The 27424-nt window shown below is 40.8% G+C and overlaps 1 protein-coding gene and 1 long non-coding RNA gene across 3 annotated transcripts in view; one reads left to right on the top strand and one right to left on the bottom strand.

Moving 5' to 3' along the window:
• Window positions 1–27424, bottom strand: part of LOC123386241 — a 137041-nt gene that overhangs the window by 23805 nt on the left and 85812 nt on the right. The window contains exons 3-4 of the long non-coding RNA XR_006600070.1: window positions 11196–11320; window positions 10869–11005 (exon numbers count right to left, since the gene is read on the bottom strand). This is a non-coding gene — a long non-coding RNA (uncharacterized LOC123386241). The remainder of the gene's footprint in view (window positions 1–10868; window positions 11006–11195; window positions 11321–27424) is intronic.
• STK32A (serine/threonine kinase 32A) overlaps window positions 17151–27424 on the top strand; it is a 133952-nt gene continuing 123678 nt past the window's right edge. Inside the window, exons 1-2 of one of the 2 annotated variants that reach the window (XM_045060660.1) lie at window positions 17151–17475; window positions 21509–21656. In XM_045060660.1, the coding sequence (XP_044916595.1) occupies window positions 21605–21656 (52 nt within the window). In that variant the 5' untranslated portion in view covers window positions 17151–17475; window positions 21509–21604. The remainder of the gene's footprint in view (window positions 17476–21508; window positions 21657–27424) is intronic. The other variant, XM_006927743.5, reaches the window with a different exon arrangement.

Below are 27424 nucleotides of genomic sequence, written 5' to 3' on the forward strand. Positions count from 1 at the left end.
AAAGGAAATTAAGGAAAAAAAATTCCATTTACAATAGAATCACAAAGAATGAAATGTTTAGGAATAAACTTAACCAATGTGGCAAAAGACTTACAAGCTGAAAATTAGAAAACACTGTTGGAAGACATTGAAGAGGACACAAATGGAAAGATATCTTGTGTTTGTGACTGGAAGACTTAATATATTTAAAATGGCCATATTACCCAAAGTGACCTAGAGATTCAGTGAAATCCTTATCAAAATTCCAACATCATTTTTTTACATTTATATATTTTTAAAGAAATGGAAAAAACCATACTAAAAGTTACATGGAAACCCAAAAACCCTGAATAGCCAAAACAATGAGAGAGAAAGAAGCTGGAGGCCTTACACTTTCTGACTTTAAAATATTAAAAAGCTACATTAATCCAAACAATATGGTACCGATAAAAATACAGACATATAAACTAATGGAACAGGATAGACAGCTCAGAAATAAATCTTTGCATATACAAATAATCTTCAACAATGGTGCCAACACTATATAATGTCTCTTCAACAAAAGGTGCTTGGAAAAAGTGGATATCTGTATGCAAAAGAACACAACTGGACCACTGTCTTACAGCATACACAAAATAGATTAAAAACTAAAATGGAAGACTTGAAACTATAAAATCCTCAGAAAGAACACATAGGGAAAAGCTTTATAACATTGGTCTTGGCAATGATTTCTTGCTTAGGACACCAGAAATGAAAATACACAAGTGGAACATCAAATTTAAAAGCTTCTGCACAGAAACAGAAACATCAACAAAGTGAAAAGGCACCCTGTGGGATGGGAGAAAATATTTACAAGACATACATCTGATAAAAGATTGATATCCAGGGGCACCTGCGTGGCTCAGTTGGTTAAACATCTGACTTGATTTCAGCTCAGGTCATGATGTCATGGTTAATGAGTTTGAGCCCTGCATCAGGGGATTCTCTCTTTCTCCCTCTCTCTCTGCCCCTTCCCCACTCATATTCATTCTCTCTCTCTCTCTCTCTTTCTCTCTCTCTCTCTCTCTCTCTCTCTCACACACACACACACACACACACACACACACACACACACACTAAATAAATAAATAAAATTTTTAAAAGATTGATACCCACAACATGTAAGGAATTCCTACAACTTAATAGCAAAAAGAAAATCACCTGATTAAGCAATGGGCAAAGGACTTGAACAGACATTTCTCTAAAGAGGACATACAAATGGTCAACATGTTTATGAAAAGATTTTCAGCATCACTAATCATGAGGAAAATGCACATCAAAACTATAACAAGGGGGCACCTCAGTGGCCCAGTTGGTTAAGCGTCAGACTCTTGATGTCAGCTCAGGTCATGATCTCATGGTTCATGAGTTTGAGGCCCGCATCACAGCTGTCAGCACAGAGCTGCACTGTCAGCACAGAGCCCAGCTGGGATTCTCTCTCTCCCTCTGTCCCTGCCCCTCCCCTGCTCATGCTCGTGCTCTTTATCTCTCTCTCTCACAATAATTAAACCTGTAAATATTTTTTAAAAAACAACTGCAATGAGCTATCACCTCATGACTACTAAGATGTCCATTATAAATATATAAAAAAAGAACAAAACAAGAAAATAATTACAGTGTTAACAAGAACTTAAAAAAAATTGGAATTCTTGTGCACTGTTATGGGGAATGTGAAATAGTATAGCCACTATGGAAAACTGTATGGCGTGTCCTCAAAACAATTAAAAATAGAACTACCATATGATCCAACAATTCCAATTTTGGGTATTTATCCAAAGGAATTGAGATCAGGATCTTGAAGTGATATTTGCAATCTCGTGTTCATGGTAGCATTATTCACAGTAGGTAAGCCCTAAATGCAACCTAAATGTCTATCAGGAGTTGAATAAAGAAAAAGTGGTATATACACACAATGGAATATTATTCAGCCATAAAAAGGAAATTCTGTCATTGGCTACAACATGGGTGAACTCTGAGGACATTAGTTTAAAAAGGACAAAGGGGGCGCCTGGGTGGCGCAGTCGGTTAAGCGTCCGACTTCAGCCAGGTCACGATCTCGCAGTCCGTGAGTTCGAGCCCCACGTCAGGCTCTGGGCTGATGGCTTGGAGCCTGGAGCCTGTTTCCGATTCTGTGTCTCCCTCTCTCTCTGCCCCTCCCCTGTTCATGCTCTGTCTCTCTCTGTCCCAAAAATAAATAAAAAACGTTGAAAAAAAATTAAAAAAAAAAAAAAGGACAAAGAAGGACTGTATTGAACGATTCCACTTATTTAAGGTATCTAAAGTAGTTAAAGTCATGCGTGCAGGAAGTAAAATGGTGTTGCCATGTGCTGAGGGAGGGGCAAATGGGGAGAGGTATAGAAATCGAGTCATGCAAGATAAAAACATTTCTAGAGAGCTCATGTGCAGCAATGTGCTTATAGCTATTAATACTACACTATACTAATACTAATACTATACTAATTAATACTATACACTTAAAGATTTAAGAGGGTAGATCTCATGTGTTTTTACCAAAATAAAAAAAAAACTAACTTAAAACTAAGATTTTAAAACGACATTTACCTCAACCTATAGCAGTCACTTTGTACAGAACAAAATTAGAAATTACTAAATTTTTTGGTTTCTAAAGGACAGCTGTAATGTCTCTTTCTCACCAGAGAATTGTAACCCTTCACATGTTACCAAGCCACTGTGGAAAATTATCAAAGCTACACAATTAGGCAGTGTTGGTGGAAGTCATGAAAAGGAAAAAAAATTGAACACTGGCAGTACTGTATTCACTCCAGAAAATGGAAAGAATGCTTCTCTTCATCTATAACATTATTTTCTTTGACTTTCTAGTTGCATCTGGGGTGAAAGGAAACTATTTATAACACAAAGATTATTTGTGCCATATTATCAAGTTGATATACAGCAAGTGCAATGGGTTTTTTGTTCTTACTCAACCAATAATTTGGAAGACTATATTTAGCAGATAGTTACAGGCTGTAAGAAGAAAAGGGTATCTGCTGGCAAATTAGAACTAATTGGGGGAAATAAGCCTATCTGTCATAAACTACAAATAATTACCATGATTGAGCAATAATTTTATTAGCACAATTTTTACATAGTATTGCAATTAATTAAGGAATTATACTGAAGCACAGTATATCACTTATTTTTGCAGTTCTCTTTTGCCGAAAGAAATAGATACAATACTGTCTTTGTGCCACAGATTAAGAATGCTGAATATAACCAGCACATAAGGCAAAACCTGAATAAAACCAGGTATTTTTAATCCTTTATTAATAACTCTACTTTTTATTTGGATATTTCACTTCTGTACTTTCTTGAAAGCTTTACAGAAATATTTAAAACTGGGAACAAGGAGGGGAATGATATTCTTAATATGTATCTGCCTTTGTATATGTTCCATATGTGTTTGGTAACCAACTTCCCTATGACATAAACAACGCTGACAAGAAAAAATGGCAGATGTAGCATGGGACTACATAAACTGTGATCAGTATGGTCATGGGCTCATAACCAGGCATAGACTGAGATTGACCCAGGACAAGAGCATGAACTTCTACTGCTGGAGTTCGGGATCATGTTTTGAACTCCTGTTTGTCTAATCCTATGTCTTCCTAGGGTGGCTACAAGGGGGAGCACTTAGTACAGACATTTTAATGACAAAGGTAAGCTAATGGTTTGATCATCCAGTTAAGTTATCAGAAAGGTGAAGAATACTCTCTGACCATTCTGACTATTCCTTTACTCCAAATATCAAAGCCCAAGAAGAATAAAGAATAAGTAAAAAACCATTATAGAAAGTCCTTCTGGAACTTCAAGGGAGTGGAATAAATTGATTCAGTTTCTCCTAGATGTGCCAATGAAACATCTTTCCTTAATCATTTGACATAGTCTTCAATCATTGTGCCCTGTGGGTGAGGTTATTAAGTAAAAGGATATATGCGCCTGATGTTTATAGCAGCACTGTTCACAACAGCCAAATTGTGAAATCAACCTAAGTGTCCATCCATAGGTGAATAAATGAAGAACTGTGCGTGTGTGTGTGTGTGTGTGTGTGTGTGTGTAATGGAATGTTACTCAGCCATGAAAAAGAATGAAATCTTGTCATTTGCCATGACATGGAAGGAGCTAGAGAGTATAATGCTAAGTAAAAATGTCAGCCAGAGAAAGGCAACATAGGATTGTACTCATATGTAGAATTTAAGAAACAAAATAAATGAGCAAAGGAGACAGTGACAATGACAAGCAAGAAACAGACTCTTAAAGTGAGGACAAACTGATGGTTACCAGAGGGGAAGTGGGTGGGAAATGGGTGAAATAGGATATGGGGATTAAGGAGTGCACTTGTTGTGATGAGCACCAAGTGATGAATGGAATTGTTGAATTACTATATTGTACACTTGAAACTAAAATAACACTGTATGTTAACTACACTGGAATTAAAATAATATAAATAAATAAATAAATAAATAAATAAATAAATAAATAAATATTTTTAAAAGGTGAATTCTATTATAAAATGTATATCACTTTCATTATTCTCTTATAAAAAGTTATTATAAGAAAGTAGTGTCAAATATAAAAATAAAAAGAAACCAAGAATCTATGGGGAACTATAAAGAAGAATTGTACCTAAATGTAGGGGCTCTGTGATAGAAGCTAACTCTGAAATGTACATTTAACATGAAATTTGTCAATATTTCATAATTCAGCTAAAAAGTAAGCTCAATGAATGCTCTGCCTTGTAAGATGTGTTCTAGTCTATTTTTTTAAATTTTTTACTATTTACTAATTTTTTACAGTTATAAAAAGCAAACAATTTAATTTCTCTAACTTCTATCTCAGAAGTTGAAATAAGTTTCTCCTTCCCCGCCCAAGAATGATGGAAGGAATCATTAGGAAAAATACTGTAAGTTCTAAATCAAAGTGTGATTATTGTTAAATATTTATATTTATGATAGTATGACAATCCTTTTAAGATGTTTAATGGGAGGCACCTGGGTGGCTCAGTCAGTTAAGCACTGACTTGGGCTCAGGTCGTGATCTCACATTTCATGAGTTTGAGCCCCCTGTTGGGCTCTGTGCTGACAGCTCAGAGCCTGGAGCCTGCTTCAGATTCTGTGTCTCCCTCTCTCTCTCTCTGACCCTCCCCTACTTGCTCTCTCTCTTTCTCTCTCAAATAAATAAATTAACAATTTTTTTAATGTTTAATGGTGTGCTTACACATGTTTTTACAAGTCTTTGAGTCCTCAAGAAATTATGCAAACTTAAGTATAATTATGTTCCTGATTAAATTTTGATTTATGCAAAATAAAAATTGTTTAATATTAACTAGCAATATAACTACAAATAATCTGAGCTAGTTTGGAATCTAATGGCTTTCTATAATCTTTACAAACTAGGTTTTTCATGTTCCAAAGGATTTGGGAACTATCAAGGGCTCCACATATGTGGAAGAAAACAGATCTCATTAGCTGATGTATAATGTGCAACTTCTTCAACTCTCATTAGTATTTAAGTGACATTCAGTTCCTATTACTGCAAAAGAACAACACAGAAGGAAAGAATAACTGGGCAGCAGAGGAAACATACTAGATGTCTAGTAAGAGTAAAATGTTAAAATTACATAATTAATTAAGAAGAAAGATGTGCTCTATAAGAAAGTTTAACTCTCCATGGTTGGAAGAAGGATGTTTTTTTAGTAGACAGAAGTTGAGAATAGAGATCCTGTATACCATAGTACTCAAATAAAGGTAGGAAATCTGAACTGATAATCCAGAAAGTTTTCAAACTTGTCAGTAGTTGCCAATCATATCCAAGTAGTATCAGATTGACCAAGGTCCAATATGTGTCTAAAACGATCTCCTGGGGCACCTGGGTGACTCTGTTGGTTAAGCATCGGACTTCAGCTCAGGTCATGATCTTGCTATTCGTGGGTTCAAGCCCCTCATTGGGCTCTTTGCTGACAGCTCAGAACGTAGAGCCTGCATTGGATTCTGTGTCTCCTCTCTGCCCCTGCCCCACTCTCTTTCTCTCTCTCTCTGTCTCTCTGTCTCTCTCTCTCCCTCAAAAATAAATAAACATTAGGGGCGCCTGGGTGGCTCAGTCGGTTGGGCGTCCGACTTCGCCTCAGGTCATGATCTCCCGGTCCGTGAGTTCGAGCCCCGCGTTGGGCCCTGTGCTGACAGCTCAGAGCCTGGAGGCTGTTTCAGATTCTGTGTCTCCCTCTCTCTCTCTGACCTTCCCCCATTCATGCTCTGTCTCTCTCTGTCTCAAAAATGAATAAACGTTAAAAAAAAATTTTTTTAATAAATAAATAAACATTAAAAAATTTTAAAAAATCATTATAAAATGATCTCCCATGTTTCTTAGTCGCAAAGTTTAATCTGGCTGAACTTTAGATTCTGTATTAGTACAATGGGAGAAATATTTTCCCAGAGGTTTCTTTTTTTTTTAATGTTTATTTATTTTTGAGAGAGAGAGAGAAAGAGTGCGAGCCGGGGAGGGGCAGAGAGAGAGAGGGAGACACAGAATCTAAAATGGGTTCCAGGCCCTGAGCTGTCAGCATAGACCCCAAGGTAGGGCTGGAACTCCTGAACCGTGAGATCATGACCTGAGCTGAAGTCAGACGCTTAACCAGCTGAGCCACCCAGGCGCCCCTGCCCGTAGGTTTCTGTAAAGACTACATTCACCTAGTAAGCATACAATAAACGTTTGTAATATTCCCATGATTTTATAGTTTTGTTCAGTGTAAAAAACAGCACCGATATTAATTAGTCATTACATTAAAAAAATAAGAGTTGCACTTCTTATTTGTACTTAGAGTTCAAGATTTTCTAATAATATATACTGGATACAAACAGATGTATTTTGTAGTTTATATTATTTAAAATTATGGTTTACTATGTATTTGTATATTTAAAATAGGTAGTTTAATGTTGTTAAGTGCTGAATTTCATTGAAACGTTCTGTCTTGTTGCCTAAACTACCCAGATTCAATAGTTCTAGTTCAGGTTCCTTATCCTTAAAGTGTGGATAATAAGAGCCACCCAAAATTCCCACTGTCAGAATTCAGTTAGTATATTCAAATTGCCTTTTCACAAGTAGGTGTTCAACAGAAAAGAAGTTATCATCATTACGTAATCATTCCCTTCAATCAGTGGAAGTAATTTCAAATGGATTCCAACTGGTGTAATCTTGTCAGCATGCATTCCTCAAGTATTGGTGCAAAGGCAAATTTGACAAAACAAACTGGCCCATTATTTTGAAGAGAAGGGAAAGGAAGGTGAAACTATCCCAACATAACACGTAGAGCGTAAGATGCATGGGGAGGGAAAAGCATGGCCAAGTCCTGTCAAATAATCTATCCTGTGTTCTAGATCTTCAAGGGTTTATCTAAGAAACAGAAAGCTCTAGTAAAACGAATTCAAAGAACTCTCCAACAAATTGTCATGCCTGGAATAATGAGGTAAATGTATCAAGTATCGTGGTAGGTGACCAACAATCCAGGTTTGCCCCGAACTGTTCTCATGTTAGCACTGACAGTCCCATCTCAGTAACTCTTTCAACTCTGGACAAACAGAGGTGGTCACCCTTACCATACATCAAGCGACAGTTTCCATGCTCGTAGAACAGCAGCACTGGACAGAATCATGGAAACTCTTTAACAGATGAGTCCAATCCCAGGCATGGGCTAACGACATCTTCACAGGTACAGAGCTAAACCCTGGGAGTGTGTCAGATGACAGATGAACTGCACTATTCTAATTCCAGATTTGTGAATGTCATATAGGCGAAAGGATTGCATGGAGGCCAAAGGCCCAGACCTTGATGCCAGACTACTTGGGCTTCTCTCCTGTGACTCTGGGCAAAGTTTCTGGTCTCCTTAAGCCCCACTACCCTGGAATACTACTTAGAGCAAGAGAGACATGACCAAAGATTTTCATTATGTGGACTTTCATTATGTGGACTTTTCATTATGTGGACTTTAAGTGCATCAGAGCATACTGCTTCACACTTGGAGTTTTCTAAAGTCACTGTGAACTGTGTCATGCTGATCTGAACAATTTACAGACAGTTTTTGAAAAGATACCTCTTTGACTATCACAAATAGACTGAAATTGCTTTAGTAATTCAACTTCAAGATACTCCATTTGGTTCTTCTAAAAGGCGTCTTTCAAAATGCGGGATCTTTACCACCACCCCCTAGGTCATAAGCCATTCTCTCTAGAAGCTAAATCATTAAGGGCACTCACCAAAGGATGGGCACCCTAAAATAAAGATGAATTCTATTTTTAAATGATTACATACACTGGTGATACAACAATAGGGTTTACAGAGCCAAATTTTGATTCAGAAGTAGTGCTTTACCAATGTAACTAATATTCAGTAGGAATGCCTACTCTGGGTTATAAAAAAAAAAAAGCAAAATACACAATTTCTCTTTCTTCTGTTACTCTGCTATAGCTTAATATTGTAATCTGTTAGAATATAAATCACATACAGGAATGTACAAAATGATGAATTAAACAGAACTTTAGAAAACCAAAACAGGTGCCTCAGAGGACCACAGCACCTTTATCTGGACGTGTACTGAATGGACATGTGCTTTGAGAGGAGTAAAGGACAGCATTTTACCCTCAATTTCATGGACACTTGAAGATATCTCATAATTTCCTACTATGACTGCTACCCTGGATTGTTTCATATTTGCCTTTTCTATACTTCTCAGTGAAATAGCCACCAAAAATAGAAAACAATCACACAATCCTCAGATAAAATATTCTAATTACAGCAAGAATAAGCCAGACTAAGAAACAATCTGTATAAAAAGGTCCATCTTGTTAGGGGAAGAAACACTATCCCCAAAACTCTGCAAATTCAGATACAAGATTCCAGGGAAAAATACGTATGTTGATCCGATGAAACGTAACATTCATCTTAAACATGAAAAAGTATATTTATCCATCTCCAAGTTTTTAAATATGTCACTAGACATAAAAAAAAAGAAATATAATTTCACCAGACATATTTTCCATTGTCAGAGCATAACCCCAAGTCTTTCCCTTTATTTCCAGGTCGTATGTAAGAGCAGCTCACTATAAAGACATTCCTAATAGAAAAGTACTAAGACAGGGGCCCCTTGCTGGCTCAGTCGGTTAAGCATTCGATTTTGGCTCAGGTCATGATCTCGTGGTTTGTGAGTTTGAGCCCTGCGTCAGGCTCTGTGCTGAAGCTCAGAGCCTGGAGCCTGCTTCGGATTCTGTGTCTCCCTCTCTCTCTGCCCCTCCCCTGCTCACACTCTGTCTCTCTCTGAAAATAAATAAACATTGAAAATAATTTTTTCAAAAAAGAAAGAAAAGCACTGAAAAAAAGGAAGGACAGCAGTAATAATAGATAAGCACTTGTTACTTTGCGCTGTTCTCTGCACACATATCAAGTCTATTGCCTATCACAGCTCACATGTTCCTCAATATGCTAATATGTGCGTGTTGGGGTCAAATTAAGTTCTTTCTAGGTGAATAAAGATCATTTCTTCCCCTCACTGCCACTATATTTGATGTCTTGTATCTGATCTCTCATAAGGGTAAGGTAAAAACTTATGATGTAGAGAATAAAGACAAGATGTGAGTGTCTGATTTCTTTTTTTATAATACACAGAGACTGTTTAAGAAATGAAATCATTTGTATATTTTGAGTTGTCATTCACAGATGGTTTGCTCAAATAATCTGAGGAGATGACATCAGATAAGCCACGTTTAAATCTTTTGGTTTTAAAACAACTTTAGGGGAAAGTTCTTTCTTTAAAGTTGTATTTTTTTAAGTTTATTTTGAGAAAGACAGAACAAGTGTGAGCGGGGGAGGGGTGGAGAGAGAGGGAGACTCTCAAGCAGGTTCCACACTGTCAGCCCAACGCAGGTCTTGAACTCACAAAAACATGAGATCATGACATGAGTCAAAATCAAGAGTTGGTCGTTCAACCTACTAAGCCACCCAGGTGCCCTTTTGAAGTTGTGTTTTTAATCTTTATGCTATAGAAGGGATTAAAATTGCAGCTCACTTATGCACACGCCATACAGAGAAGAAACCTATAGTTTCATGAAAAGGATATTGACTTTGTAGTAAACCAGAGCTGGGAGTTTGGGAAACTTTCTTAAATCATTTGAGCTTCTGCTTTCTGTTCTGAAAACAGAAGATACAACCACATAATTTATGGGTTTGTCATACAGATTACATAAAATGGCTTTGCCTCTGTCACATCCAGGCTATGGCCCTTGCTATTTTCTCTGTGTATAATGCCTTCTTCTTCCACAAGCTGGCCATACTAAAACCCCATGGTTGCCTTGAACACAACCTGTTCTCTTTCTACACAGCTTGGTGCCTGCTGCTGCCTTGGGCTGGAATGTTCTCTTCCCCTTCCCTTTGCACAACTGACTTGTATTCTACCCTAAGGACTAGCCTTGAATATTATTCTTCTGTGACACCTTTGTTGACACTCCTAGACTAGACTGTAGACTTTACTTATGTGCTCATGGAACATCCGAACTTCTGATATCATGTCCCTATCACCCTGTGCTGAAATTGCCACCTAGGGGCGCCTGGGTGGCTCAGTCAGTTAAGCGTCCGACTTCGGCTCAGGTCATGATCTCACAGTTTGTGGGTTTGAGCCCCGTGTCAGGCTCTGTGCTGACAGCTCAGAGCCTGGAGCCTGGAGCCTGCTTCAGATTCTGTGTTTCCCTCTCTACCTGCCCCTCCCCCACTGGTCCTCTGTCTCTCAATATCTCCGAAAAATAAGTAAACATTGAAAACAGATTTTTAAAAAAGACATTGCCACCTACCTTGCCTGCATCTTTAGTAGGATGAGCTCCTTAAAATAAATACCTATCTTGTTCAGTGTTGTGACCATGTCGCCTAGCGGTGATTTTTCAAGAGTCGGTGCTGATGAGGAGGTACAGAGATGGCCATTCTTTCACACCTTTTGTACAAAAAAGAGATACTATACTTGGTGTAATAATAGTAACAATAATAATAATAATAATGATAATGATAATAATAGTGTCATTAGGTAACCTTCTGCACCAGGCATTGCACTAAGTGCTTTCATGCATTATCTCATTTAATCATTGCAATACTCCTAACGTACTGACCAAGAAACAAAAACTCACAGAGTCTGAATGACTTGCTCAAGGGCACGATGCTCCAGGTGGTGGTGGGATCAGGAAACACCCCCAGGTCTGTATGACACTGACCACGTTTTTTCTCACCAACGGTGTCCCGTTGTGCAAGTTTTCTGGAAAGCAACCCAATTATTCATACCTCAGTGAATGTTGTGGAATAAATGAGGACATGGAAGTATATATACAGTAGGAGCCATAAATGTTCATTTCTCCTGTGATTTAATTCGTACCCAGTTTTCTTCTCTTTCTCTTTCTCAGTTAATTATTTTCTAGGGAGCATCTAATAGGGTAAATTTGGATGCTGGGTCTATCCGTTATTTTGGACACTAGAAATTAAGTGTTCCAGTTACATCGTGCAGTGTTTTCCTCTCGGTTAATCGTGCAGTGTTTTCCTCTGGGTTAATCTATGCCGCGCTCATAGGCTGAGCAGTGGAGACAGTGTGGCACATACTGCTCATTCGCTACAACACTTGCACCTCCAGAGAAGGGATGGGCTGATTTATCCTTGTGTCTCCTGGAATGGTACTATTCCCACTGTAGACACATGATAAACACTGCAAGAACAGGTTATTACAGAAATCATGAACTTGAGTTTACAGAATTTGTAAAGGCAGTTTGGACACTATAAATATGTGTCATCCAATGAAATTGAAAAAGGGTCTTTTTTTTATTTTTTTAACGTTTATTTATTTTTGAGACAGAGAGAGACAGAGCATGAATGGGGGAAGGTCAGAGAGAGAGAGAGGGAGACACAGAATCTGAAACAGGCTCCAGGCTCCAAGCTGTCAGCACAGAGCCCGGCGCGGGGCTCGAACTCACGGACCTCGAGATCATGACCTGAGCCGAAGTCGGGTGCTTAACCGACTGAGCCACCCAGGCGCCCCGAGAGGGTCTTTCTTAAGATAATGTCTAAGAGAAAGATTCAGGAGGTTATGGCATGTAGTACAAGTGTGTGAGTAGAAGAGTGGACAAACCAAGTAAAAGTGAGCAGTGACTTGAATTCAACAAATACTTGGGAACTCACTAAATATGAGACACTGTACTAGGATCTGATTATTTGTTTTACAACTAAGAAGAATTTTCTTTTTTTTTAATTTAAAAATCTTTAATGTTTATTTAATTTTGAGAGAAAGAGAGAGAGAGAAAGTAGGGGAGGGGCAGAGAGAGAGGGAGACACAGAATCCAAAGCAGGCTCCATGCTCTGAGCTGTCAGCACAGAGCCCGACATGGGGCTTGAATCCATGAACTGTGAGATCATGACCTGAGCTGAAGTCGGACGCTCAGCCAGCTGAGCCGCCCAGGCGCCCCACAAATTTTCTTGTGAAAACTCACAAGAGAACTCACCTTCTCAGTAACAGAATAATTTGCGTATCAGACCCAGAGAAAATAAAGCTTTGTCATATGTGGAGAAGACGGAGCAATGTTACTGAACCTCTGCTCTAATGAGATCCACTTCCCTGGCTCACACATCTGAGAGCTTCCCATTGCCATCATGTTTAAACTTGAAGCTATTTTCCATAGTATAGTTGGTTCTTCAGATCTTTTCTTCCATCTTCTCTCACTCCCACTACCTCCTTATGCTCCAGTTCCACCAAACCTTTGATATTTCTCCCCAAATATTATGCTTTTCTATGCCTTTAGTCTCCAGATCTGGACTGCCTTGCTCTCTAACCATCTTTTCATCTTTCAAGACACAGATCAAATGTTACTAAAGCTTCTAGGTGCCTCCAAGCAGAGCAGACTCAGCTACTGCTCTCCAATGGCTCCCATTGGGGCATCCATCAATCTCAGGCTGTACTCATGTTTCCACTCAACATGTTTCCACAAAATCCTCATGTCCAGCCATCATTTCTCACCTGCCTTTCACCTTTTAAACAGCCCAGTAAAGGCCTGTTTATGTCACAGGAATATCTGTCACTTTGAGATCTACTGTATCTTCTTTGTATTTAAGTACTATGTACTTCCCTCCTGCACTAAGAAATGCAAAGAATGATGGAAAAAGAGAAACATTATTTATTTAATTAAATGCATTCTACGTACCAAAGGCTGGTTCATCACTTTATATAATAGTGGTTAAAATAGATGTCATTCCTGTCTTCGTGGAGCCTGTATTCACTGGGCAAAACATAGCAAAGAAGTTGCATAAACAAATTACTTCTAGTTCATGGTGAGTGGTGAGATAGAAGAAATGTGAGTGTGTAGGGGAGAATGGGGAAGTGTTGGGGAAACAACTTCAGGTGAGAAGTTGAGGGAAGTTCTATCTGAGCTAAAGAAAAGTGAGGGGTGCCTGGGTGGCTCAGTTAGTTAAGCTTCCAACTTTGGCTCAGGTCATGATTTCATGGTTTGTGGATTCAAGCCCCGCGTTGGGCTCTGTGCTGACAGCTCAGAGCCTGGAGCCTGCTTTGGATTCTGTGTCTCCCTCTATCTGCCTCTCCCTCACTCATGCTCTCTTAAAAATAAACATTAAGGGGCGCCTGGGTGGCTCAGTTGGTTAAGCGTCCAACTTCAGCTCAGGTCATGATCTCATGATTCGGGAGCTGTGCTGACAGCTCAGAGCCTGGAGCCTACTTCAGATTCTGTGTCTCCCTCTCTCTCTGCCCCTCCCCTGCTCATGCTCTGTCTCTCTCTCTGTCTCAAAAATAAATAAAAACATTAAAAAAAATTTTTTTAAATAAACATTAAAAATTAAAAAAAGAAAGAAAGAAAGAAAGAAAGAAAGAAAGAAAAAGAAAGAAAGAAAGAAAGAAAGAAAGAAAGAAAGAAAGAAAGAAAGAAAGAAAGAAAAGTGAGCTGACAGCTGAGTGGTGAAAAGTCCAGAACCGTGTTAATGCACAAAGAAAGCTCATTCAAATGGCCTGGGGTACAGACAAACTCAGCATGATCACCAAAGAGCACAAAGCCAGCGTGGCCAGACTGGGATGTGCAAAGGAATAGTGATTCTCAATGAAGCTGGACAAATTGGCAGGGAATGGATAGTATAAGGCCTTGTCTGCTGGAGTAAAGAGTGTCACTTTATTCTAAATGCAGTTGAACCCAGTGGACAACTTGAAGCCAAGAATGGACGTAGCTGGCATGGTGTTGTATCAGCGTTTATGTTATAAGCCATGATATATTTTATGTATATGTTATATATTTATATATATATATATATATTATACATATTACATATATATAATATATACAATTCTGATTATCTACTTGGAGATATTTATATAAATACATATATTTTTTTTATTTTAGTTACCCGTTTATTCCAGTTATCTACTAGGACAAAACTTTCTCACCGGTTTCCTTTTCCCTTAATTCTCCTCTCCACTGGGGGGCTCCAGAGATTGTCAGAAGTATCTGGCCTGGTTGTTTCCCAAGTAACCTCTTGGTGTGGAAGCCTCCCCAGTGTCTCCCACAGCTATGTTTGAGAGAGAATAAACAACTGAATAAATAAAGGATTAACACACAATCAGCTCTTTGAAACAGGTCTGCATTTGACAGAGTGCATCTGAGATAGTAATGAGAATCACGATTTCTGTACAAAACCTACCGTATGCGAAGCGTGACTAAATATATTAGGACTGATTAGTAGTTTTATTTTAAGCAAAAGTGACTATACCAACAGAAGAAAGATTTATAGGACAGATCTGAGAAGTGCTGGGGAAGAACCTGCCAGTCTGCTAATTAAAATGACAATCTTAATGGGGGGCACCTGGGTGGCTCAGTCAGGCATCTGACTCTTGATTTCAGCTCAGGCCATGATCTCATGGTTTGTGAGTTCGAGTCCCAGATCAGGCTCCATGCTGACAGTGCTCTCTCTGCCCCTTCCTGGCTTGCATGCTCTCGCTCTCTCTCTCTCAAAATAAATAAAAAATTTTTAAAAGGACAACCTTAACAGTTACCACACTCTAAGGGCTTATTCTTTGCTGCCTAGCACCATGTTAAGGGCAGTAACGTATACATTATCTCATTTAATCCTCCACCAATCATAGCTGATACGAATGCCCATTATCCCCCTTTACTGAAATTGGTAAACTGGGGCTCAGGGCCTCTAAGTGACTTGTCTAGTATCTCAGAAAATTATGCAGTGGAGCTGGCTTTTGGATAAAAGGCTGCCTGACTCCAAGCCCTTTATACTACTAAAGTGAAGAGGTATCAAGAGTCTTCAGTTCTAGTCTCTGCCTGTTTTCTGGCAATTTCAGTTTTCTCAGTGATACAACAGTTACCATTATCTCCCGGGAGGAGATAAGGTAGGTAACACCAGTCTAACAAATCTGTAGTGAATCTCTAATGCCACGAAGATAACCCAAGGGTTTTTTAAACTACCAGACGTTACACAAAAGCAGTGTGTCTTCAGCTGGGTGCCTGATTTTTGCCTTAACAAAAACACCCTCTCCAAAAATTGAATTCCTTAAAAATTCGATTTATTTTTTTTGAACCCGGTTGCCCTCTTTTGGAATTCAGCTCCAATTCCACATTAAATGTTCATTTATAGCATTTGATGCTCTCCCAGTTTCTTTATAAGGTGTCGGCAACAGAAGGTAAGTCTCTACCTGGCTCTACCACTAACTCACTGTGCGGCTTTGGGCAAATCCCTTCCTCCAGACGCCAAATGCACATGACAGAGTAGGTCGGTTGAAGTTCAAGGTTATTCCAAGTTTCAAATTACTAACTAGGGTAGAATGTAGCCAATGGCTGAGATAAAGCGAGAAGAGAAAGTGGGCTAGCTTATAAGACAACATAGCTTCTCCGAAATCTTTGTTTCATGAGTCAACTATGGGGCTCTTGACCATAAGGTGACCACTGACTTGTCCGAAAATTTCAGCAGATATATTTAAAGATGCTGCAGACACCATTCTAGGAGCTGTAACTAAACATCGTGAACAAAGCCAAAATGGTGTCCACACTCTGCAACTCTACATCTAGATAGATCAAAACAGGAGTCTGGAAAAAACATTTCAGCCACAGATGCGTTTTGTTTGACCAACACAGCTTTTTTAACATTTCTTAGACTTGCCAATGTTTTTAAATAATGGGAGATTTCACACAGAAGTTCTCGTTTCTAGCTTCTCTTTTAAAATCTGAATATTTGGCAACACTGAGCTGGCATTTCCACATGGCAGGGAAACGCTGGAGCTGAAGAGAAGCTGTCCCCACCGCACCCCCAGACTAGACCTACACCCTCCATTTCTGCCCTGCTCCTCAACTGCCTATGATCACACACCCTCTTCGGGTCCAAGAGCGACCTGTGTACCAATTCTCTGGTGTCTTAGTGTGTGTGACTCTTGGGTTGGTGGAAAAAACAAAATAACAAGTTATTTTGACTGTGTCGATTATCACAAAGGGGACGTACAGAGAGCCGCAAGGGAAGAGAACACAGAAACTTCCAGCGAGATTTCCTTCATCTCTGTGCCCCTGTCTCCTGCCCCACCTCCGCAGGCAGAGGTGGAGCATTAAAAAAGATGCAGGGGGAAAATGAGGGACTGGGAGCCAGGAGACCTCGGTCTGGAAGAGGTTCTCTCTGTTCATTGTATGTTACACTCGGCAAGTACTTTCCTTCTTCGTGCCTCAGTTTCCCAGCAGTGAAGGGAGGATATCTGCTAGACCATAATCAAAAGATCCTCCCTGTCGGATCCTATGAAATTCTCAATCCTCTCTTGGTTTTCCCACAATACTGGAGAAAGTCTTACCATCCCGGGCTGCAGGCCCGTACCCGCTCCCCCGCCATCCCCTCCCACCCCTTCCTCGGTGGCGCTGCCCGGGTGTCTCGGAGGGGAGGGGGGGTCACTTCAGGCCTCGGTCCGGGAAGTTGGGGCGCGCTCCGCGGCCAGCCGGCTCTGGACCTTGCCAAGGCGCCTCGGGATCCCGGCCGCCGGCTCGGAGCCGCGCCCGCGGCGCTGTCCCCCGTCTCGCCCTCCCCCGGCGACGCACGGACCCCAGGGGACTGCTCCTCTCCCAGGCGACTGCCCGGCGGTTTCTGGGGAGGGCGGAGACAAGGGGACGCCCTCGGGCTGGCCGCTCCCCGCCCTCGGCCCCTCCCAGAGGAGCCGCGCGCTCGGGTGGCGCTCGGAGCCCCGGCAGCCGCAGGTGCCGCCCGCCCCCGGCCAGCCCCGCGCAGCCCCGCGCAGCCCCGCGCCCGCAGCCTCCCGCGCCCAGACAGGTAGGCGCCCTTCCCGGCTCTTTTGCTCTCTCTGCGGTTCTGGGAGTCCCTCTGCTAGCCCCCACTCCCCGGGCGGACGTCCCAGCTTCTTGAAGGAGAGAAGAGAGAACCAAGATCTAGGTGAGTAGTGGTCTGGATTTTTCTTTCTTTTAAATAGACCTGCAGACTAAGGGCACTGCCGGGAAGCTGGGAAGTTAGAGGCGAAGAGAAATGAGACAAAGGCGGGCGGTCAGGATAACCCACCACCAGCACATAGGGCTAGGATCGATTGTTTTGTGGCCCCACCTGGTCCCCCAGCCTCTCACTGACCCAGGGCCAGACCCAGTCAGACTTCCGTAAATATATGCTGGGTCGAGGTGACTGCGGGAGGTGTTTCTGACTGCTTTTCTTATTCAGCTTCTAAACAAGCAAAAACTGCTTTCCATGGTTGGCTTCATCTCCACAAGGATGTTTTCCCCCAAAGCGGAAGGATTTGAACATTTTTACACAGATAAATAAAGTGTGGTGTATTCACACCATGGACTGCTATGCAGCGCTTAAAAAGCAGAAATCAGAGCTGCAGAGATCAGCATGCCTAAATCAGAGAGCCGTAAACGTCAATGGTCACAGTAAGAAGGATTTGCCACCGTTTCTGCCTTCAGGAAGTATGAAAGGGGAATTAATTTTGCATGAGGGTTAAGGTGGAAGTAATGTTTACCTGTAATTTTTGATGAATATTGAAATATAAACAATAGAGCAGAGTGGTGTTTTTCATGATATTTTCTTTCTTTCCTTTTTCCTGTATGTTTCTCAGTTTAAGTTCTGTTTTTCAAATGCAAACAAAGTAAGTTCTATGCACGCGCTGTGACACTGAACCTAAACAGTCCCATCAAAGTGGCAACTTTCTGGCGTCTTTACCTAGGTCGCCCTAACTCCTTAGAAAAAAGCTCACGGATTGACAGCCCCCAAAAGTAGAGGCGAGGGGTCAAACATTGGCTTTAGAGAATGAGTCTGCAGTTAATAATCTGAGGACTGGGCAGGTGAGGGTAGAATCTGAAATTTCTCCTGTGTTCTTGTAAGACATATTGCTCTTCTTCTTATAGTTGCTATGTTTAGGGTGTTCATTTCCACCGGTGATCACTGTCCTCCTGACATCTTGAAATGATACTCTGTAGCCCTGCAGACTTAGTTCCAGGAGGTCAGGATGGGCGTGGATTTGGCAGAAGAGAGTCCCATAACCCTTCTGGGCCCTATGCCGCAGAATGCGAAAGATGTGCCTCCATTTTCCTGCCAGACAGTTTATTTCTAACTGGATATGAGGGAAAGTTACCTAAGTTGGTTATCCCCCTGGGGAGAAAAAGGCAAAGACGGTTCTGAACTGGATTGGCTACATGAGGTACAATGGAGAAACCACAACATATACCCCCCACCTTCCCCAAACATATGTAAAAGTGTTTTCCTGTTGACAGATTTCCTTCCTGCTAAAAATCACTGGATATTTGATGAACCGAATTGTCTGCACATCAGGGTGGAACTCTGAACTGTGGCAAATTGTGATAATATTTCTCTCTCTTTCTCTGTCTTGACAACTTGCAAGGTCAATGCTTGGTACATCTTATGCTACAGGAACACGGGCTACTTGAGAAAAGCCTGAGGAATATAGAAAAATATAAGAATGACAGGATTTGGGGTGTGGTGTGAAAATTCTGTGTCCTCAGGTTTTACGCACAAAATAAAAGACAATGTGATCCCAGTCTATGGTGTGAAGAATCTCAGTTCATTAAAATCAATGTTCTCTTTAGGACCAAGGCTCTCTAATGTGATCCCTGGTTCAGCCCTCACACGATTCCCCGCTTATTCTGGGCTCTAAATGCAGTAATAAAACACAGAGCACCCCATTCGTCCTGGCCCACAGTGAAACACTAAGGGCATCCCACTTGCTTTTTCCTCACCCCCTTTTGTACTGAAATTAAAAGCCCTTTATTTATTTATTTTTTTTAGCGTAGATACAGAGTGGAGGTCTGTCTTCCTGATGTCAATAATCCCCCTGGGCTTGTTCCAGCCACCTGTTACCACCTTCCCCCCTCCCATACCTTTTAATTGGTTGCTTCCTAATTGCTGACTCTTTCTTTGCTCTCCATTTAATGATTCTTTTTAAAGTCCATAAGGCACTTTGCCAGCAGTTGGCTTTTAGTATGAAAAGTAGCATTTCCTTAATGAGTCTGCCTTCCAAATGAAGGCTTTACTTACATTTTCCTAATGGGAAAATGAGCTTTGCTTCTCGACTTGCTTAGGAGCTTCGCAAGTTTTTTTCGGTAACTCGTCCTTCGCCCAGGTTTGCTTGGGACCCTTTCCTCAATTCTGTCTCTAATCTGCATTTTTGTCTTGTGTAACAAGTCCAAGAGGAAATCCATCAATAGGTGGATTTCGATACAGTATCGAAAAAATAATGTATAAGGAAATATAGCTACTATTAAAAATAGTATTCTATTCTTTGTAAATTATGTGCCAGGCATTGTGTGAACTGCCTTACAGACATTGTCTCATTAACTATATCCTATGAGTCGTGTTTGTCCCATGCATGAGGTTTGCTCAGGCATACACAGCTAAAATGAATTTTTAAATATTGTTTGTACAAAACCCGGATCTTTACCCTTTATTTTTGGCAGATCTGAAGATCTGTCCCTTGGGCTCATGTTTCCGCTTGGTGACAAAATTTTAGATCTGAGAGCGATGACTTCTTCTAGAGGGAGCCTGGATTCTCCGGGTCACCAGGGTCCCCACCAGGCACTGATGTCTTCCCCCTGGTGAAGGGTAGTCACCTGCATTCCTGCCTGGCTCTTGTAGGCATGTGAGCTTGTGATTCCTGAGGAAGGCCCTGTTGTCTTCCATTTTAAATTTTTTTTCAATGTTTATTTATTTTTGAGAGACAGACAGAATGTGAGTGGGTGAGGGGCAGAGAGAGGGAGACACAGAATCCAAAGCAGGTTCCAGGCTCTGAGCTGTCAGCACAGAGCCCGACGCAGGGCTTGAACCCAAGAACTATGAGATCATGACCTGAGCAAAGTTGGGCGCTTAAACGACTGAGCCACCCAGGTGCCCTGTTGTTTCTTCCATTTTAGAGACAAGAGATCAAGTAACCAGCCATTAGTAGTTTTGGTTTCAGAACCAGAACTGTGGGGCACCTGGGGGGCTCAGGCGGTTGAGGGTCCGACTTCAGCTAAGGTCATGATCTCACGGTTTGTGGGTTTGAGCCCCACATTGGGCTCTGTGCTGACAGCTCAGAGCCTGGAGCCTGCTTCGGATTCTGTGTCTCCCTCTCTCTCTGCCCCTCCCACTGCATGTGCTCTCTCAAAAGTGAATAAATGTTAAAAAAAAATTAAAGAAAAAAAAAAAAAAGAAAGAAAATAACCAGAAGTGTGGATGCTGCCTCTCCTTACCAATTTCAGGGAAAGTATTAAAAGTGAACAAAGCTGCAAATGTACATTTTTTCAGGGGCTTTGGCTCTTACATATATCCTTTGAACTTCAGAGGGGCCAACAATCATGGAACACTTCCACTGTGAAATACTTTTTTACATACTTTCTCAAATCACATTTAATTTGCCTTTGAGGAGGGGACCATCATTATCTTCAACTTCAAGGGAAGGGGATAAAAATTACATTAAGTGAAATTTAGCAATTTGCTGGTGTGATAAAGCCTAAACTCAGACCTTGTTCTTTTTACATTGTAGTACTTTCCAGGGTAGGAGGAAAGAGGTGGGGAATCTATTTTATGACCAAAAATATTAAAGTTGTTGATCAAACATCAAAAGAGCAATTTTGAACCAATATATTTTCTCAAAAATGTGCAGAGTCACAATAAAATTTTATTTTTTTTTATTTTGGGACTTGTTAAATAAAGTGTGGTTGACCACGTTTTAAACTTGTTTTCATACTTAGAGAAACATGTTGCTCTCTTTGGTCTTTGTAAGTCTGGGACCACTACTGATGAGGCCATGTGGTGGGTTCTCCCAGAGGCCTAATGTTCTGTTACTTGTGAAAGTATCATTTTTCAATCACAAAAAGTTCTGATGTAGGGATACAGATTAGACTAACACTGCAGCCACAGTTCTGTGCTCAGGGTTCCTAGAGCACACCATATTATAAGGATTACATTTCTTTTTCTCTCCCAGGTATCGAGCTCAGGCTTCCAGACCTCTTTGGAGTGAAAATGAATGTTTCTGTCAGGATAGTGTAACTGGAGGCTTCAGGTCTGGGCATATTTGACCATGGGAGCCAACACCTCAAGCAAACCACCAGTGTTTGATGAAAATGAGGATGGTAAGAAATATGTGATAACTGTAATAAAATATACAATTTTGCAGAATTCAAATATAAACACCTTGCTTCATAAGTAAATCACAGTGTAAATTTACACAGCAAAGCTGATTGCTTTGGTGTACATGCGCGAACCGAGTTCCAAAGGTAACAAGTTACAATGGGAAGTTTAGTTTGTTATCTTATGTGCCCATGAACCTTCTAAAAGTAAATCACACATTAAAAAAAAAAGAGAGAGAGAGAGAAAAGTACAAGAGTAAGCCCGAGGATCTTATAAGCTAATAGCCAGATTTTATCTTCTACTTTCTATGAGACCGTGGGCAGTTTTCTTGATTATGACTATACCAATATCCTTTGTCCAAAGGGAGCTGTGGTTGGGCACCTGGTGGGTAGGAGACCTTGAAATTAAATGATTTGTTGTCGTCTATGTGGTTTCCTTAACAGCTGAAGTTACCCCTACTGCTAGTTGTTATGGAAAATTTCTTATATTACCAAATTGCATCTGAATGATAATCGATACTCATAATATTATAGAGTGGAGTCATGTAAGTAGGTGTCTTCTGAGCTTCTAATGGGCATGCTTCAGTGTCCTAGGCAAATTTCACAGTGCTAGGTCAGAGGAAAATCAATCAGTTTTATTGGAGAAAAGGGTCACTTTCAAGATCGGACTTAGTGAGAAAAGAAATGAAAGCAAGGGTTTTCCTGATTCTTCTGTCATCCCACGGTGAGGCATGCCACAAGAGGGCATGGGCCACCCCCTGTCACTCTCCCTTCCTAGACTAGACAGCCTTGTCTGTATATGCATGGTGGCAGCTACTTATAGGTCAGCTGGAAAAAAGGCAGTCCTGGGTCCCAGCTAGTAAGCTGTCCAAGCCTCTCAGAGGGAGGGAGTTTCTACTAATTAGACAACAAAGGATAAGAACAGTGAACTGAAACTCAGGAGTTCTGAGCGCCAGTCCTACTCTGAGCTACCTGTGAGGTTCGAGAAGTTTATTTACTCACTCTGTCTTCAATTTCCTCATCAACAAAATGAGAGGATAGGGTAAACTTGAAGGTCATTTTTAACTCAAAAAGTTTACTTTTGAGATCCTAAAGCCACTTGGCAAAAATGATGAAGCGGCATCTAAGTCAGCAAGGAGAATTTATTGTGTTAGAAAGTAAGTTTGTTTGCTGAAACAGAAACCACAAATAACAGTGGCTTACACAAGATGGACACGTTTTTCTTTCTCATGGAACAACACAGGCATAATAACGCAGGTGTTGCGTGGCTCCAGAGGGCTATGAACGGCATCGGCTCCAACAAGCCTGCTTCTTTCCTTACCTTCCTTTCCCTCGAGTGCCACTCTCACCCTCCTGCCTAGGGACAGCTCCCCACCACGTCCACATTGCAGCCAGAGGGAAGGGGTAAAGGAGGGAGACTGAGCCCACTCCTTTGAAGCGTGTGATCTGGCCGCTGCTGATTGCTTTGGTGTACATGCGCGAACCGAGTTACAAGGGTAACAAGTTACAATGGGAAGTTTAGTTTGTTACCTTATGTGCCCAAGAACCTTCTAAAAATAAGTTCTGAACTGGGAGTTGCTAGAGGGGTGGAGGGTGGGGGCATGGGCTAAACAGGTGATGGGCATTAAGGAGCACACTTGGGATGAACACTGGGAGGTAAGTGATGAATGACTACCCATTCTACTCCTGAAACCTGTACTACGCTGTATGTTAACTAACTTGAATTTAAATTAAAAAAAAAACAAAAGAAAAGAAATAGATAAAAACAAGTTCTGTTTTGTTACAAAAGAAGGGGTGAACTAGCTGTGTGCCATAGTCAGGGGACAACGAGAAGCCTGCTACAATCTCAATTTTTGAGTCTGTGGATGGACCCTTTTATTTATTTTTTTAATTTATTTTTGTACTGTTTATTTATTCTGAGAGAGAGAGTGTGTGTTCGCACGTGACGTGGAGAGAGAGAATCCCAAGTCAGTGCAGAGCGTGATGGTGCGGGACTCCATCTCCTGAATCCTGAGATCATGACCTGAGCTGAAATCAAGAGTCAGATGCTTAACTGACTCAGCCACCCAGGTGTGCCTGGAAGGACTCTTTTAAACAAATATCCGACTGCTCAGGATGCCCTGTTCCCAGCCACTCGCTATTAACTGACAGGTGCATCCTTACTACCTATACAAAGTGTTGCATGGAAACCCTTGTTTATACACTTAGAAAATGGTCTTCAACATTTTCCCATGCTTATTTCTGTGGCCTTGCTTTGCTTTATCAAGTAGTTAGGGTGAAAATCTAAAGACCTGTGATGTTACTTGATTTTCCCATCTCCGAAATGAAAAGACAAGTAGGCTTATATTTCAATTGTTTAGTTCACTGTGTTCCCTATGTTATGCAGGAGGCCACAGAGAATAGGAAAGAGAGGCTAGATTCACGTTTGTCACTTGGGAGGGATGTGTGTCACTTCAAGGTATTAGGATAGCACTATAATGAGAAAATACAGAGATCTCTAAATTTTCCTCACTTGAGCCGGCCTTTCTTTTCACGGGGTTCCCAAGAAATCTAGAGACCCAAAGGACTGAGGCAAATGGGAAATAAGGTACCACTTTCTAAGTACCTGCAGGGGACTCTTGTGTAAGTAAATTGGGGTAAAGTTAGGCCTAAGGAGCAAGCAGGTCCTTCTTAGCCCCCTGTAGGCCACCACCTTTTAGTTGTCCAGCCTCCAGCCCCATAAAAAGAAGAGCTGAGCATAGCCTCCCTAGGGGTGAGGCTCTGAGTCTGTTTATACACACAGTCGCAAGGCAGAAATGGATGGGCAGATCCACCTGTGACGAGCCTGTCACTGCTGGACAGGAGGAAAAGAGCAGGGATCAGGACGGCCCTTGCCCTTGTGGAGCTCATGGTCTAATGGGGGAAGGCCAACAACGAACAATGAAACAAATACATAAACCAGATAACTGGAGACAGTGTTAAAGCACCACCAAGGGAATGACTCAGTGATCCTACAGAGAGGGACCGGATGATGGCAGAGAGACCACTTGAGATAGAGCGTGGTCAGGGTTGGCCTTTCTGAGGAGGTGACATCTGAGGTGAAGCCTGAAAGATGAGAAGAAGCCACTCATGCAATGACATGAGAAGAATAATTCAAGCACAGGAAAACCAAGTCCAGGGTCCAAATAATGACAAAATCAGAAGTGAATAGTTGCCTATATCCTAACATTCTGATGAGCAGGAGTTTTTTATGTAATGCAAAGGGACTGTATTTAATTGCCATATTCACTTGTTTGTTTTTAAGACACTGACTTTTGGGAGGGAAAAGTAGGACATTCTGAGCATTTAGCTTTTTGTTTTTGTTTTTATCAGTAAATCCTATAAATTCGATTTGGCTCTTTTCATAGCTCTATACTGAGCACAAGATAAAATTTTGTTTGACTGCTATAAAGCTTCTGACCAGAAAAGAAAAACAACAAAAAGCACTGACTAATCAAAGAACATTCATGCCTACCTCATTTTTTTTCTCCTGATTTTTACATAAATAATCAAACTGGGCCAGAATGTAGGGCACTTAAATGAGCCAATTTAATTATTTTAAAAATACTGCGTCAAAGAATCCCAATCTGCGATGAAAAAGTGTTTAATATTTCCTTCAAAGTGTTTGCTGTTCCCAATGTATAGATTTGAGAAGAAAATTCGAATCAGTTTTCCCAAATAATATTTCAAGATTTCTCCTGCTGAAGTGTTTTGGTTCACTCTGAAGGTAATGAAGGACTCAGATGTTACCTGAGATCCTGTCCACTGAAATAAGCTGTTCTTGCTGGAATTCGTCCTGACACTTTGTATTTCATGTTGCTCCATATGATGGTGATCTTGAGAGAATCATTCTATTAGTTTTTTATGTTGATCTTTGTTTTGTGAAGACAAAGTACAAGGTTTATAGTGCTGTTGAATAGCATAAAACCTGCTTATCTCATTCCTGTTACCTTCTGCAAAGTAGATCTCAAATTGTACTATTTTTTTGTTTTGTTTTGTGGCCCACCTTTTATATTTGATGCAAATCTAAGCCCTAACTTCTTTTTTTGTTTTAAAATATGCACAATAATGGAGCACCTGGGTGGCTCAGTCAGTTAAGCATCCGACTTCGACTTCCACTCAGGTTATGATCTCACTGTTCATGGGTTCGAGCCCCATATTGGGCTCTGTGCTGACAGTTCAGAGCCTGGAGCCTGCTTTGGATTCTGTGTCTCCTTCCCTCTCTGCCCCTCCCCAGCTCAAGCTCTGTCTCTGTCTCTCTCAAAAATCAGTAAACATCAAAAAAATTATTTAAAATAAAATATGTACCATTTTAACTATTTTTAAATGTATAGTTAGTAACATTAAGTATATTCACATTTTTGGGCAACCATCACCATCAGCTATCTGGAGAATTTTTTCATCTCCACAAACTGAAATCTGGTAGCCATTAAACAGTAACACCCTTTCTTTTTTTTTTTTAATTTTTTTTTTCAACGTTTATTTATTTTTGGGACAGAGAGAGACAGCATGAACGGGGGAGGGGCAGAGAGAGAGGGAGACACAGAATCGGAAACAGGCTCCAGGCTCTGAGCCATCAGCCCGGAGCCTGACGCGGGGCTCGAACTCACGGACCGCGAGATCGTGACCTGGTTGAAGTCGGACGCTTAACCGACTGCGCCACCCAGGCGCCCCAACACCCTTTCTCCTCTACCCTGATCCCCCAGCACCCCAGTCCTTGGCAGCCATCATTCTACTTTATGTCTCTAAGAATTTGACTATTCTAGGTACCTTACATAAGTGGGACCATGTAAGATTTGTCCTTTTGTGTCTGGCTTATTTCACTTAGCATCATGTTTTCAAGGTTTATCCATATTCCAGCATTTATCAGAATTCCATTCCTTTTGAAGGCTGAATAATATTCCATGGCATGTATATATCACATTTTGTTCATTTTTGTTTTGTCAATGGACATTTGCTTTTTTCTGCCTTTGACTGTTGTAACTGACACTGCTATTTACATAGGTGTACAAATATCTATCTGAGCCTCTGTTTTCAATTCTTCCAGGTATGTACTTAGCAGTGGAATTGCTGGGTCATATGGTAATTCTTTAATTTTAGAGGAAGCACTACATTGGCGTCCACCTAATTATGTTTTGCATTTTGTGAGAGGAGGCCACCTGGCATAGTAGGAGAAAGCATGGGCTCCACTGGTGGAAGGACATGTACACGGTTTAAATCTCAGCAGTGCCACAGACTAGCATTCTAGGTGTTTCTATGAGAAAACTCAAAGGAGATGTGGTCTGATTGCCCATCATCAAACACAAGAGTCAGTTTGACTAATTATAAAGTGTTCTAAGGGGACTTGAAATACCATGGAGAAAAGTCCCCAAACCTAAATAATTATTAGTGAATTCATGTGGGGGAAAAAAAACCAAACCCTTCTATTCTTCAAGTTAATGAACCCCTGGAAACCTCAGTTTCTTCATATGTAAAATGTAAGTAATGATTGGGGATCCTTCATTGGGGTCATTGTCAGGTTACAATTAAATAATGCAAGTAAAACACTTAGTGAGGTGTCTCATATAAAGTAAGCACCTGATTGATGCTAGTTATACTATTATATATTAGCACAGAGGCACTTAGCATGAGCTCTTTACGGTACTTCCGCTTCTGAAAGAACCAAAATTGATTAAATGCAGCTCTGTGTAGATGCCATAGTGAATACGACCTATTCATAATTTTGTCAATGCAGTTGGACTGACATAATGGCA

This window comes from Felis catus, chromosome A1 (genome assembly GCF_018350175.1).
Source record: "Felis catus isolate Fca126 chromosome A1, F.catus_Fca126_mat1.0, whole genome shotgun sequence".
In the NCBI taxonomy this organism is placed as follows: domain Eukaryota; kingdom Metazoa; phylum Chordata; class Mammalia; order Carnivora; family Felidae; genus Felis; species Felis catus.